General features: G+C 35.1%; 2 protein-coding genes across 2 annotated transcripts; one reads left to right on the top strand and one right to left on the bottom strand.

Moving 5' to 3' along the window:
* Positions 1–1,019: 1,019 nt before the first annotated feature.
* On the top strand, positions 1,020–14,319 carry LOC123716068. Its single transcript, XM_045671589.1, has 6 exons — positions 1,020–1,428; positions 3,100–6,308; positions 6,382–6,546; positions 10,358–10,608; positions 10,696–10,889; positions 11,907–14,319. The coding sequence occupies exons 2-6, from the start codon at positions 3,120–3,122 to the stop codon at positions 13,556–13,558; spliced, it is 5,451 nt and encodes a 1,816-aa protein (XP_045527545.1). The 5' UTR covers positions 1,020–1,428; positions 3,100–3,119; the 3' UTR covers positions 13,559–14,319.
* Positions 14,320–14,857: 538 nt separating this feature from the next.
* LOC123716269 (DNA-directed RNA polymerases I, II, and III subunit RPABC4) lies at positions 14,858–15,596 on the bottom strand. The gene is made up of 3 exons (XM_045671926.1): positions 15,441–15,596; positions 15,250–15,342; positions 14,858–14,973 (listed from the first exon to the last, which is right to left on the bottom strand). The coding sequence occupies exons 1-3, from the start codon at positions 15,496–15,498 to the stop codon at positions 14,951–14,953; spliced, it is 174 nt and encodes a 57-aa protein (XP_045527882.1). The 5' UTR covers positions 15,499–15,596; the 3' UTR covers positions 14,858–14,950.
* Between the last annotated feature and the right edge of the window lie 92 nt (positions 15,597–15,688).

Here is a 15,688-nt window from a genome sequence, read left to right as displayed (position 1 = left end):
TGACCCCAAAACGCTTTTCAGCTCCCAAACCAAAATAAGTAAAATATCTATTGTAATATAAACAAAAAATAAATTGTCGACCGAGTCGAAATTTCGAATTATATTTGTTAAGAATGCATAGTATTTCGAAATGAATGTGTCGTAATCTGCAGAAAGTGACACATGAAAATACTATTACTATATACTTTTATATATAATACATAATTTAATTATAATATCACACATTTTATGAGCAAAAATCAAGCGACTGCGTGTTATCAGCGAAGAGCGTGCGTCATAGCCACCGCACGACTGATAAGCGCGTATAATTATCATTGCAAATAATAATGTTCAAACATTCATATTATCTTATATGCGAAACGAGGAGTTTCTCCACTGTATGAACATGTTATTCACTAAATTAATAGTTTATGAAACGGAATGACGCGAACTTATTTGTCTTTCAACGAATGGATTGTAGGTATGTCCATAAATGAATTTGATAAAGAGGTCTGCAGAGATATTAGAGTTCAAACGATAAGTTAAATATAGGAAAGTACCAATTAAATATCGTAAAGTTATAATAAAATGATTTAGGTATCGTTATGGGTGTACGGTAGTTTTGGTACCTAGTAAGAAAGAAAAGAAATATAAAATACGAAAATAATTACACGACGATCTATAAACCTCTTTTTAAAGTTGGTTATAACATGACTAATGTAAAGTAATATAAACTCTTACACTTACTGCTAGAATTCATCTTAGCTATAACGAAACGGTTCCTTTAATTACGCTTCCTAGAATTTGAGATTTTTATTGATAATCCTTGATGATTGATAAAATTAAATGTACAACCGCACAGTGTAAAGTCCGCGCATATTCACCTATATCATAATATTACGTGTACCTAAATAATTTACAAAGAGCGACCGATCCGGTTGTTGTGAAGGAATGAGATAGATACAACGCGCCATGAATCACTTCTCACAAGTCACAACGGGCGCAACTCGCAGCCGTAGAGGTGGAGGCGTGCGGGCGTCGAGGGGAACGGCTTGTACTGTCGAACGGAACGAAACGAACTAACGACAATGTACAACTTAAAACAGTTGAACAGTCAACCGCGGCGCGGTAACTTGTGTCGCTCGTTTCTGGAATGTGCTTTCATCCGACCCAATCACAATTAATATTATTTGGTAAAGCAGAGTAACCTTAGTTAACGAAAAAGAGAGAGGTTCGCCGATCATAGTGCTAGTATAACGCGTGTGACAACGTAAAGGTGTGCATAAGTGTGTGGTGGCGTGGATCGCGCAATTATTAACGATGATTCACTTGTGCGCGGGTGAAATGCAGCCTATCGGACTTGTTGACATATGTTTAGGAGGCGTAAACAAATGATATCAAATTCAATATAATAATATAATGGTGGACTGATTCATTACTCCGCGGCAGGTGAGATTTTTAGTATTTCTAACTTAATGTATTGGTAATGTGAAATCGTATAATCTGCTTCCCAAAGAGTTTATGGTTGTCGCGATAATATTGCTTACGATAGATGTTCGATCGATGGTTCCAAGGTTCGAATCGAATATTACGAGCACATGAATTTTATTAAACATCTACATTAAATTTTGCCAAAATTAGATATTCCTACTTAATATAAGTGATATAGAATTGCGATAGTTCGAGAATCTCATTTTATAGTAGAATCATTCTGTACGATAAGATACATATGACGGCGTATCTAGATAAAAATAATATTCTTACCTAGTCATGAATGGATTGGCGAAAAAAAAGTATTAGTTGCCAATTTAATAAAGGTTCAGTACAGTCCAGTATCCAGTATGTGATAAAGCACTTCATTGCCAAATGTTATCAGATGATAACAAACATTTACATAATGCCTTATACGAGTGTTTAGTGTTGCTTGTCAAAGAATATATTATATAGTGTATAATAAGGTATAGGTAGGTATTGTGGCGGCGTGCTGGCGGCAATCAGGGAGCACGGGCGTCACCAGGGTCGGCTGGCCTGGCGCCAGGCAGGCGGGAAGCTGTTGCTCGCTGGGATTCCTTTGTCTATTAAATCCATATCTAAGATCACTTAAGTGAACCACATTAAAAACACGAGATTGATAACAGATTAATTCGTAATAATAAGCCTGAATAAAATTAGGTACTAACTTTAAAATGATATAAAATTAATTATTCTTCATGCGGTTACTTAATCGGCCAAGTGTAAATATTGGTGTAATATAATTGAATTCTAACTAAGTATACGTATAGTTGATGTACATGAAGGAACGGGCATTTACAATAGTGTGCGTATTACGCTTATTTGCTCGCTCGTTTATACTAGTGGAGCGGCTTGCTTGTCTCCGGTTCTCAGAAATTGTAACGCCTTCTTAGAACGCAGTAAACGCAGCCGTCCACAAATGCCTCGAGTGAGCGAAGCGAGGTCGCCATTCGCACAACAACATGTATCGTTATTACGTCTAGATACACACACACATTGAAAGAGTATTTTAACATTCTCATCTCACTCATTCTTATTACACTTGGATACTTGTATTGAACTAGATTAAAGAGATTTGTAAAACAAAATAATAAGTATAAATTCAAAGACAATTTGCAGTTGCACGTTAAACTTTAGAAATAGATGCTAAAATATTCGAAAAGATGTTTAAAATATTTCCGATTTCATTTTAATTGTTTTATTAGTGCCTTTTAATCTTATGGAATTTATAGATAGCTATTAGTCCGTGAAAGCGACATACAATAAGCGGACTTGCGTAATGCGTATTGTAGAGACTGGGGATATCCTCGTCCGCTAGCGCGTTCGTACCTACCTACGTCATGATGATGTCACTTGGTACATTAATAGACTCAACAGCACCGCACATGCGCAATGTGACTTCTCTTTCTCAGAACACTTTGATAGTTTTGAAAATAATAATGTTATATCGAGAGAGTACTATATAGTTTTGTTTTATTTTTTAATGTAGATTTAAGGAGCCATTTTTGACAAGATTCTATAATTTGTTTTCTGGTCATCAGTAGCTCCGTAGTTATTAGTTGATTTAAATAATATAACGAATAAACCTTGCTATTTCCTCTATTTCAGGTTTTCAAGTCGCGGTAACAATGCCGTTGACACAAGAAAAACGTCTGGATAATTTTTCTAACAACAATGATCACAGCTATCTTCACAAGAAGTTCAAAAAAATGGCATCGACCATTTCAGTGCTTCCAGCCAACTCACAAAAATGTGACGAAATCGTCAAAAGGGACACTAGCTCTGTGCAATCTGTTAGTAATACATCAATAACTAATGGAAGTATCGCAGCTGCTCATCCAGAAATTGAGAAAATAAAGGAAAACTACGACAGCAAAAACGCAAAAGTCGAAAACTATGTACAAATTAATTATAACGATGAAAACAGTAGGTTAAATGATGTAAATAATAGAATTTTTACTGGTAAAACCAGTTTTTCTGATGAATTTTTAAAAAAGACTGAGAACTATGAAAATGATTCAAACAGAGATGGGTATAGTGGAGGGGTGGGGCGATATATATGTCCATATTGTAAACTTCCCTGTGCCAAACCTTCTGTTTTGCAAAAACATATCAGAGCTCATACAAATGAAAGACCTTATCCTTGTGTTCCATGCGGTTTCGCTTTTAAGACAAAATCCAATTTATATAAACATAGAAGATCAAGAACTCACGCATTGCGTTCACAAGGAGCAGATATCAATGCTTCAATTAATGATGAAGATATGTCTGGTGGTTCTGAAAGTGATACATCCGTTACTCCTGCTTCGATTTCTGATACAGGATCTGATGCTTCACTTCTTCGGGTGGAACATTCAAGGCCGAATGAATTCTCCTCTCCCGAATTAATAAATGACATTACTGCAAATCATTATTTTAATAACGATAATAAATCTAAGACAATCTATAAGCCTAAGTTTAGAGCTGCTTTTTATCAAGGAAACGAAGAAAAAGATAAGATAAAGAAAAATATTACGACGAATGCCGATTTTCTAACTGAACATATCTCAAAGATAATATCAGATAACGAGGCTATTGTTGATGTTATAGAAACACCTTTACAAAAAAAATATAACAAAATTAAGCAAATAGCAGAAAGTAAACAATTTTTTAATGAAAGAGATATTAAGCAAGAGGTAACACCTTTAAATCTAACTAAAAACACATACGAGTCTGAAAACCTATCTAGAAAACGGTCACATTCAGAAAGCTTTGCAGGAGAAGACATAAAGCACCCTTTAAATCCTGAGGGTTCTATAATAAAAGATCTATTGTTAAAAACAAAGGCAAATGGCATTCATTCCTTACTAAGTCAATTGGAAGATGGAGTTGGACCGTTATTTATTTGTCCATTATGTCAAATAATGTATCGCAGTGCCGATAATTTAGAGATACATCGATTATATTATTGTAAAGGAAATTCGTCAAATAATACTTCAGGCAATTCTATCATAAATAGGGGAACAAAATCTGTGCGGTCTGAAACTGTTTATTTGAGAAGTAACTCTATTAATGTTCGATTAACCGAAAGCCAAAACCAGTCATGTGAAGACAACCGTACCAGCAATTCGCCATCTTTTAAAAATAAACCAGATAATCTAATTATACTCAAACCGGAACATGATGTGATTGCACCATTGCCATCTCCAGGACCACTTTTGGGGAATACTCGACTAGTTGATACTCGTCTACCTGTTGAATTAAATAGAAATAAAGACCATATTAGAATAAAAGGTAATGAACATAGCCCAAGAAGAAGACTGGATAGTAGATCTGATTCTTACAGTCCTCGGTTAATGGATAATGTTTCTCCACGTTCCGTTGATTTATACTCACAAACCAAGATAAGATGCATTGATAACAATTCAACAATATTACGGTCTATGGACGAAATGAGGCATAACTCAACTTCCTTGCAAATGTTTGGGGGAGAGGTAAAGATTGTTGATCACTCCGGTAGTACAACGACTTTACGGATTGAACCCAGTAAAAACCAATTATCTCCAATTATGATTCAACAAAATCTATCACCTTCAAAGTTTTTGTCTGACTCTGAAGCCAGTAGTGTTGTTGTAAGATCAGGTCTCCATTCAGGTGGTACTATTGTACATAATCCACCAACTCCAAAAGAGAATATTAATACACCCCAAACACCGAGGATCTCTGTTGCTACGTCAAATATCCAAAATGCCGGGATGGTAAATATCCACGACATAACACACTTCCAATTTCCCCCACTAAGTGCTATTACTGCCTATAACCCACTTACATTACCCCCTTTAAGCCCTACATCATCGCCAAGTGGTGCGACCTCGATATTACACGGAGGAAAGATAATTCCCCATGTCCCAGGAATACCTGGACCAAATACTACAGGTATATATGTTGGAAATACTAGTGGCAGTCTCAAATCAGTAGATATATATAAATGTGTAAAAATAAGCGAAGGGACAGATGTACATCGAACAGCAGGTAAAACACTAAGTCTATCCTTGGATAAAGAGTATCCAAGAAATAGTAAATGTTTACCGATGACAGATATGGGGATGTACGAGCGTGTTAAAGAAATCCAAAAAAATAATGTTCCTTTGATAACTGTAAAAAATGTTGACGACCCTAATTTGTTATCTAAGAAGTATACACCTAGCTACCGAACAGCACTATGTAAGCAAGAAAATCATCTAAAACGGAACGCGGAAGTTTTAAGCAAAACGATAATTTCTAAAGAGAATAGCAATTACCCAGGAACCAAATACAGAAACAAAGAAGTTATTAATTTAAACAAAAATAACATAAAAGAAGCAGAAAGTGAAATTAAATCTTTTAATTTTGAAAATTTTATAACAAAAGCAGAAATATATAATAATCAAATTCAAACTTCTTCGGAAGTACAAAAAACTGCAAATGCTCAAGATTCGTTGCAGACTACTCATAACGACAGATCCGAAAAATCTTATTTTCAGAAAAACCTAGGTGTTACATCAGTATCTGAAGACAGAAAACCTAAGTTTTTAAGACCATGTTCCTTGCCCTTAAAACCAGGCACGTTTACACCTAAAAGGCACCATGGCATAACTCCAAATGCAAATACAATGCCATTAGTATCACCAGAAACACCACGGCCCGCTAAGGCATATGGCCAGTTATATTTAAACGGAAATGCCTACACATACCTAGGACTTAAATGTTCGGCTAAAGTTTTTTACTGTACTATTAATAGGCCGCAACCAACATACGTCCCGAACCAACATTTTCTTTCTATGTACAGTAATTGGCAGGTACTTATTATTGCTCATATGTAATAGCACATTAAAGTGCAATGTATTTACAGTTTTGCTTATTTGTTTACAGTTATTATCAGAGCTGACAGCGGACCCGTTGGGATTGTCAGCGTCGTCTGCTATGTCTTTGTATGACTCACGCCATCGACCGCAAACCGTAACCGTCGCTGTGATTAAACAGGATCTGATATTGACTCATTCATCACAGTGGAATAAAATTTTTAAAGACAAACAGGTATGCATAATGTACCATATGTATAAAGTCAATTGTCAAAATCTGAGTGGTGAGTATGGAAATGTCATTGGTTGTTTTGGCAACAATATAAACAGGGCGTTTGATTGTCATTGGGTAAATGGACTTTTTGGCTTACGGAAAGGACGGTTTTACAATCCAAATTATCAGTGTTATGCTCTTTAAGCCAAATGGCGCTTTCTTTAGAAACTTACATCCGCATCATTACGCGGTTTTATATCCATTGGTTTAGTATGAATAAACTTCTACTTAATGCATAAAATTTTGTGCAAAAAATGCTCCCTGCATTTTTCTCTGGATACTAGAATTATAAATGTTGAGGAATTGAATCTGGATGATACGACTGTATTTCTTGAAATCACCGTGGATTCATAACTTCAGTGGTCCCCTCATGTTAACGGATTGGCGAAGAGACTTAGTCCTGCAGCGTACGCGGTTAAATAAATTCGCTTACTAACTGATGTCGATACAGCTAGACTTGTTTATTTTAGTTACCTTCACATCTTAATGGCTTATTATATTGGGGTCATGCTGCTGATGTCGAAACTATTTTCATCCTGCAGAAGAGGGCTAGTCGTACAGTCTATAATTTAAAATGTAGGGAATCTCTGAGAGATAAATTCAAGAAAATTAATATACTTACCTTTCCCTCGCAATATATTGTTACGAGCTAGGGGATCGGATAGAGAATGCCGTAGATTTCTTCAAGGGTTTATTTCTTGAAAAATCAATGAGGAATTTATGGGCACAAATTAATTGCAGAGACGCACTAATAACACAAAAACACAGTCACTAATTACTTCACTTATGCACTCTTCACACTGTATTTTATCACTTGTATTCACTTTATCGCTTCGATGTTCTTCTCGTGTTATTGCATTCAAAACTAAAGGCGACTAGTCGCGTTTCGGCTCGCTTATATATCCATGGGAATAATTCTAAACAATATTCGAGAACTTTCTAGGCGGGCTTGCTACTGAGTAGCGATTGCACAATTCTAGAACGTCCGCACTCTTTGTCTCTTTCGCACGTTGCTCCATCCTTGTCGTACGGCGTTCTAGAGTGCTCAGTCTAGTTTCGAGAAAGTTCTGATCTTCTCTCTCGTATCATTTCGTCCTTGTCTCACACCTAGAAAGTTCGGTGTAGAATATTCCTTCATCAAAGGGGTATACCTAGGCCTGAAAACGCCTGAAAACGGGTCTCCTGAAAACTGCACCAATCGACTACACATTTTCTGAAACTGACTGAAAAAAGGTTTCAGCTTCCTGAAAAATAGGGTAACATTATGGAAATTACAATTTTCTAATATGTGATTAACCCTCTCCTGAAGCGGTCAGAAATCATATTACAGCCTGCTGAAAAGTTCTCTAACTAGTAGAAACATTGCAGTCGACCCGTCTTCGTAACACTACCCCCTCCTTAGACATGCTCGTCCCGAGCATCATTACATCCTTTATAGGAGACTATTATCTTTTCCCATCGAGATTGAGTCTGCGGATTCTCAACAGCTGTACAAGTTCTACATTTCTTGACCCAGTCTTCTACATCTTCACGATAGTGTATCCAATAAAACATTTCTTTAACCTTCACAAGAGTCCGTTTTACTTCTAATTTCTAATATGTCTAATATGACACATTTCTAATATGTCGCGAACCTTGAATCTTGGCACAACAAACTGCAAATGATCGCCTTGAGCATTTTTCAATTTGCGACATAACACTCCATTATGTAGAACTAAACTATCCCATTGAGCCCAGTAACTCTTAGTAGTGTTACTTGTAGATGCAACTTTACTCCATTGCGGCTTGACAGCTGAAGATTTCATCCAGTCCAGAATTGGTTTAATGTCAGAATCTTGATGTTGCTCTTCCTGAATTAATTTCCCACACCAATCTGGACTTATGGTATCTGTTCTTAGTATCCTCACGTGGTCATTATCCCTTCCATCCTGTTCGTTAACTTTATCGCACGGTCTTTGAGCAACATCATCTGAACTCCTTAGCTCTCTTTCATGAGTAGATAATATGTCAGAAAATTTCTTTAATTGTCCCTCTGCCTTTGATAGAAGTATTGACAGGGCTTCCTTATAGTTATCCAGAACTGTTCGAACTGCGTTCCACTCTTGTTGATTACTAGCCTGTCCGTCCACATTGATTACTCTACAGGCGTCATAACCACTTTTTGAAGAGTTGCCTTTAAAACAAACTTCCTGTTCTCCACACTTGAACATTCCTTTTTCCAGATCTATCTTACACTTATAATACTTCATGAAGTCTAATCCGATTATGCAATCATCTACTATGTCGGCAAGAACAACCTTGTGTCTGTATAAACTTCCACCAATCTTGAAGGTTGCGATACCTTCTCCCCGGTCGGTTATGCGCTGACCTGTTGCCGTCACAAACTGTACAATTCCTCTAGAAGGGCTTTTATAAAATCTCTTCAAAAGTTGGTATCTGATTACTGTTCGCGAAGCTCCGGTATCAAGTGTCAGATCACACTTAGTGCCATTGACTTCTCCTTCGATAACTAAGGTATTCCCACGTCTAACCTTCACATCACCTCGGAAGTCTTTCTTAGGGCACGAAAACCTCATGTGCCTTACTTCCCCACAGATATAACAGGTTGGCCCTCGTTGACCATTAGCTTTTTCCTTGATAGTCCTAATGCGGTAAGGTTGAGGGTCTTTCCGAATCACCTCCACCTCCAACGCATGGGCTAGAGCATCCTTAAGTTCTTTATGGTGACCAAGGTTCACAGCTATTCGAATTTCACGGTCTCGAATACCGTCGACAAAAGCTTGAACCAACATCTTATCTGCAACATCTGGTGAGGATGCGTAGGCCTTCCTTACCAGCTTCTCTATTTCTAGTCCCCATTTTTGCAAACTTTCATTTGTCTGCTGTATTCTATCCTTCAATTGAGCCCTGTAAACGTGCTCTAAATGTGCGTCTCCATACCGTGATTCCAGGGCATCTAGCAGTTGCTTTAACGTCACCTTACCTTTCTTGGTATCTAATATGGAGAGGGCTTCGTCTCGCAGTCCCAGAATAAGGGCGGTAACAGCTTGATCGTCAGTCCACCCGTTTGACTGTGCTACAGTCTCAAATTGCAGCTTGTACGCGCCCCAAGACGATGTACCATCAAAGGGAGGCACTTTCACATTTCCTGGTGGGGCTACAGTCGTGACAACACCAGAGGTCTTCAAGCATTGGATTTCATTTTCTAATCCAAGAATACGTTTATCCTGCTTGGATAGCTTACAATCCATATCAGATTCCAAATTCTCGATCTTTTTATCTACCTGTACTTTCAGGTCACAAAGGGATAATTTTCTTTAATAAAATCCCAGAGGCTCTTTTATCAAATTTAAGAAATGTATTAAAGATAAGCTGTGTAAAAAGGCTAATTATAAAGTTAACGATTATCTAGTTGATAAAAGGGCCTGGGACTAGTGCTAGGCAGGCTATTTCTAATTAATTTACGATATTTGTTTTAAAATAAGTGTTGTTTGATGATTTGCTACTTTAAAAGAGTACCGAGAGTTTTCTACGCCGGCTTTTTCTCTCGGCCTACACCCTCGTGTCTTCTTTGGCGATGAGTAGGGATGTCTACTGATTCAAATTTAATTACGTGGAATAAGTGTTACCTGTATCTTATATTCCATGATAAACATATTTCATTTTATCCAAAAACCCAGTCGTTATTGCTACCAATGTTCTAATAGTAGAACAAACAAAGTAACTTAAAAAAAATGAACGTCACAATATCTAAGATTTCATTTATTTACAGACCATGGCATCTATCGATATGAAGAAGGAAGATAACAAAGCAAATATGGCAGATGGTGCTATAGGACATAAGAAAGAGTTAGCTGGAGGATTTGAAAGTAATGAAGAGTATACATATGTTCGGGGTCGAGGCAGAGGGCGCTATGTTTGTTTGGAATGTGGGATTAGGTGTAAAAAGCCATCTATGTTGAAAAAACATATTCGTACTCATACCGATGTACGACCATATACATGTATACATTGTGTTTTTAGGTTAGTTAAAAAAAATCTTATACATATAAAATGTATGTCCATATATTTAAAGAACTGGAATATATTAATTCATTTTTTTTATTACAGTTTCAAAACAAAGGGAAATTTAACCAAACATATGAAGAGTAAAGCTCACTACAAGAAATGTTGTGAATTGGGAATAAATCCTAACGAAGGAAATGACTCTGAAGGAATAGAAATGCAACCTTGTCCTGAAGAAACAGACGATGAGTCTGAGTCCGAAGGCGATGACGGCAATGAAGGCGAAACGGAGTCAAGTGGTAAATAATATTTGTCATTTATTTATTTAGAAAACCAAAAAGCGTATTCAACATAAAATAAATTTTAAATCAAAACGCCATCTCACAGGTTTATAGACTATTAATATATCAGAGAGAATATGTATAGGGTGCGGCTGTGTATTTGTGTGTAATTGAAGCATGGTGACATTATTGATTACAAATTAGCAAACTGCATTACTAACGTTATCAAAGAGCTCCGGCGCTATGGGAATTGCAGCCTCTCCACCCTTGCGTACTAAAGCACAGGCATTATGCAAGCCGTAGCAGCTAAGGCTGGTCGCCTTAGGCGACCAAAAAGCCGAAGCTGTTGTTACAGTGGACGGGGGCTGCTCTTCCTCCGCAGCTACGGTTTTAAAATAACACCTTAGGGGTAAAACAGTCTAGTAACATATCAGTTGAGGTTGACTGAATCGATGTTGTCTTAATTGCGGACCCTAACTTAACCGAGATCTAGTTTACATGTAGATAAGTAACAATGTAACAGTTAACATGCAGTAAATATTAATTAATAGTGCTATAAAACAATTACCGCAATTGTAAAATATAGCTAAGTTTCCAAAAAATCGAAATAAAATAAACGCAGAGGCACATTCACGTAAACTTCAAAGTAACGGATTTAATTTCTGACAAAATCTACATTCGGAATGGCGGTATGCGTTTATAATTAATTTTATATTTAATAGGGATTTTACCTAAAATCTATCAATACAAAATTAGGTTAATTTCAATGTTGATTATTCTATAACTTTGAAATAAAAAAAATGAGGAAATAATAGATAAATTAAAAAATCGGTAAAGGTTCAGAAATCCGTCGCCCGAATTCACACTCCTACATAATAAGTATCATCAAATTATTAAGAAGTGGCGGGCGACGTAATTCTAAATCCAACCCCGCAAGTGCTACACTACATATTTATCCGAATACTGGGTAGTGCAAGAATCGCATGAGATATGTTATTTATTCGTAATTTGAAATGTATATTTTTTTGTTTAAAGATACGGAGTTCTACAAATCTCGGTTACCAGAGCATGAAGCTGCACATTGCTTATTGTCTTTGGGAGGTAATCGAATTGCTGCCACGACAACAACACCTGGCCTAATCACAAGTGCGAGGCCATCCACTTATCCATACTCTCCAATTATGTCTGATAATGCAGTTCTTGATTTTCACACAGACTCCATACAAGAAACTAAAAACACAAATGTTGAACGATTAGAAAATGATAATAATGAACCAATTGATCTTAGCAAGACAGATTCAAGTACACCATCAAACATGATGGAAATTCCAACAGCTAGAGAATCAAGTGTATTAGCATCATTGGCTTCCAATACTGCAAAATTACCTCAGCATCAAAGTCAGTGGGTAAATGGAGAGCCTATGCTACACACGTACCTAACAGAACGAGCACTTTTGGATTCAAAAATAAAACAAAGCCAATTAGCCAGTAACTCGAGTAAAACAAGAAAAAATGAAATCGATAAATCAATGTTTAATGAAATAAATGACACTAAAGAATGTCAACACCCATTTAGTGACACAGATATAAAGGCTGATATAAGTAAGAATGTTGCTTCTCATGACATTCAAAATAAAATTGCAAATAATATGTCAAAGGGTGAGATTATGGACAGAGACTCTAATTTGCTTAGTAATGGCCTTGGAGATCCTAAACGAGATAGGATATCCAGTAACTCTGAAAATGCAAAACAAGTGGTGTCTGAATATATTAAACACGCTAGAATAAGCTTGATGAAAAGCCATGATGAATCAAGTGTACATGAAAATCTGAGTGATGATAGTAACAGTAGTAAAATAAATATTGAAGATAAAACCAAAATAGAAGAGGTTTCAATAGATGGAGAGATGATAAAACAAACTGGCGAAGATTCTGTCACTTCCAATATTGTTATAGGTGGAGTATCCTTTAAAGTTAACAAAGATAAAGAGTTTGATTCATCCATGTCCTTTTCCCCCAGCAAGCTTATGGATGACGGTCGTAGAGTTTGTGACTTTTGTAATAAGACTTTTACAAAGCCTTCGCAACTGAAACTACACCTAAATATACACTACATGGAAAGACCATTCCGATGTGTTGTATGTGCGGTCAGTTTTCGTACTAAAGGGCACTTACAGAAACATGAAAGATCAGGTTCACATCATAACAAAGTTTCAATGACATCTACTTTTGGAGCAGCAACATCTTTTAATCCAAGACCATTCCGCTGTTCAGATTGCAATATAGCTTTCAGAATACATGGACATTTAGCAAAACATTTACGTAGTAAAATGCATGTTATGCGGTTAGAGTGTCTTTTTAAATTACCATTTGGAACATTCACGGAAATTGAGCGTGCGGGACTTAGTTTGACTGATATTGATACAACTGATTGTGCTAGCTCATTAGCAAGTCTACAATGCTTAGCTCGCAAACTTCATGAAAAAGATCCAACAAGATTAGAATACAGAGAACAGACTATCTCCGTGGCAGCTTTGCCTCCTGCAGGCAGGGAGTCTTCAGAAGATGAAGAAGGTGCAGTATCTTCTGACAAACTGTGTGATAATGAAATTGATAGTTTAAAGAAAAGCATTGAAAACATGGAGTGTAAGAATTCTGATCGTACTTTTAGTGCCACAGATAATTAATTCGTGCCAAAATATTTCTTAGTATATTTTATGTGCAATTTTGTTTTTATTGATAAATAATTTAAGGTGTAATTTTAAAACTTGGTGAAGACTTGATACAGTGTAAAAACAAAATAATGCGCTTTAATTAATAAGTAACATGTACCTATTTTTTTTAAATAAAATATCCTGTAAATATAAGAAACTGAAATAATAATAATAATGTTGTTATAGTTGCTTCCAGCATAGGGCTTATATTACACTATGTATCTGTTATTAATAGGTCTAGTCTTAAGGAATTCGTAATTAAGGAGTGAATTTGTTATTTTTTTTTATTTTAAGATGTCTTGTAGCTTGTCTACGAAATGTTTTATATCCATAAGAATGTTTTGTGGTCCATAATTTGTTAAGTCAAGCTTGAAATATCAATCAAACATATTACAAATTTTAAAAACTTGTAGTAAATCTTGATAGACCATTTAATGTGACACTTTTGTATGTATTTTTATAAAATATATACTCACTGTATTTACAATTATAAATATCTACTTCCAAATCTTTATCTTTAAAAGTAAAATTGGCATATCAACATCCACTAATGAAACGTAGTAAACCTGTTAAACTTATAAAGTCTTCCATATGATATATATGATGAATAGTTTTTGTGCTAGATATTTGTTTTTACTAGCTACACTTAATGGTCTAGTTACATATTTAACTTGTACCTAATGTTTTCATCATTACATGATCCTACAAGTAGGAATTAGGTATAAAATATATTTATATAATAAATTATATATAAATAACTTTATATTATGTCAAAATGTCTTTTATTGTTCTAAATATACATCCTTGTGTTGATTTTAATTAAAATAAGGCTAAATATAATCAATTTCTTGATATTAATATGGTAAAACTCACAATCATATTTTTATATATTTTCCTAGAATGAGATTTTTGCATGAAAATTAGTAAATTAAATGAAAAAAACATTGTAGATTAAACTTATGGAAACTAAGAATAAAAAAAATACTCTTAATACATTATAGACATTTGGTAGTCAGACTTTATGTTAAGGGCCTTTTTCAAATAATATTATACAAATCCAGTTTGATTACCTTAATATTTCATGTTCAGGAATATAACATATATTATCTGTTGCTTTGCTTCTAGAATTGAAGATTTTTGAAAAAAAAAATTGTAAGTTCTTTTAACATAAACATTATAATCTGTATGACAAAACTGTGTTTCCAATAATTTCATCTATGTATATATGAGATTAACTATGTTGGGGTCAAATAGTTGAAATAAATACAAATATGCCAAATATTTGCCCATTTATTGTTTACAATACCTTTAATGTAACAAATGGATATTTAAGTGATAAAAAATAAGCTCTTCTATTTATCCCTGCTATCGCGCATCAAAAACCACCACTGAAACATCTATTAAGGAAATATATGGTATGAATATAGTGTGTACCTTGGCAAGTTACAACCACACACAAGTCCCAAGGTACTAAGAGAAGTTTTTCACTTTCTGACCAGGTTGACTAAAATAATATCAGTAAAACATAATTATATCCGCCCCATTCTTGATTGATTTTAAACAACCTTTTAAAGTTCAGATCTGCCTTCTAAATTTATAATCATCATTAAAATAATTAGTAATGAGTAATTCTTTTGTAGGTTGACAATTAATTAAAAGGATACATCTTTTAGTTCTTTTTTTGTACATGATTCTGTATCCACATTCTCTGCATCTGATTGGATCTCGTGGTTTTATTTCATTCTCCCTGTGACACTCTAAAAATAAAACAATAATAAAATGTTATTAGATGCACCTTAAGCTTTTATCAAGAAAGAATAAAGAGTAAACAAATACTATCATAGATTAGACTAACCTCCACAAACATAAATCATAGGTACTTTTGTAACGGACTCTTTATTCGAATCAGCCATTATTTAATTATCTCAGAAATGTTTGGATACTTCGGAACCTATCTATTTTGAAATTATATTCACAAAAACTGAACAGTTAATCAAAGACTACAATATAATATAGGTTATGACAATAATAAAGTAGTTATAATAACCACAGATGAGTAATATGTTTGCTAACTATTTTTTCTATTTAAAATCGTTTTTTTAC

The sequence above is a fragment of the Pieris brassicae genome, chromosome 11, assembly GCF_905147105.1.
Source record: "Pieris brassicae chromosome 11, ilPieBrab1.1, whole genome shotgun sequence".
Taxonomy (NCBI): Eukaryota; Metazoa; Arthropoda; class Insecta; order Lepidoptera; family Pieridae; genus Pieris; species Pieris brassicae.
This window is presented reverse-complemented; position numbering and strand designations above follow the sequence as displayed.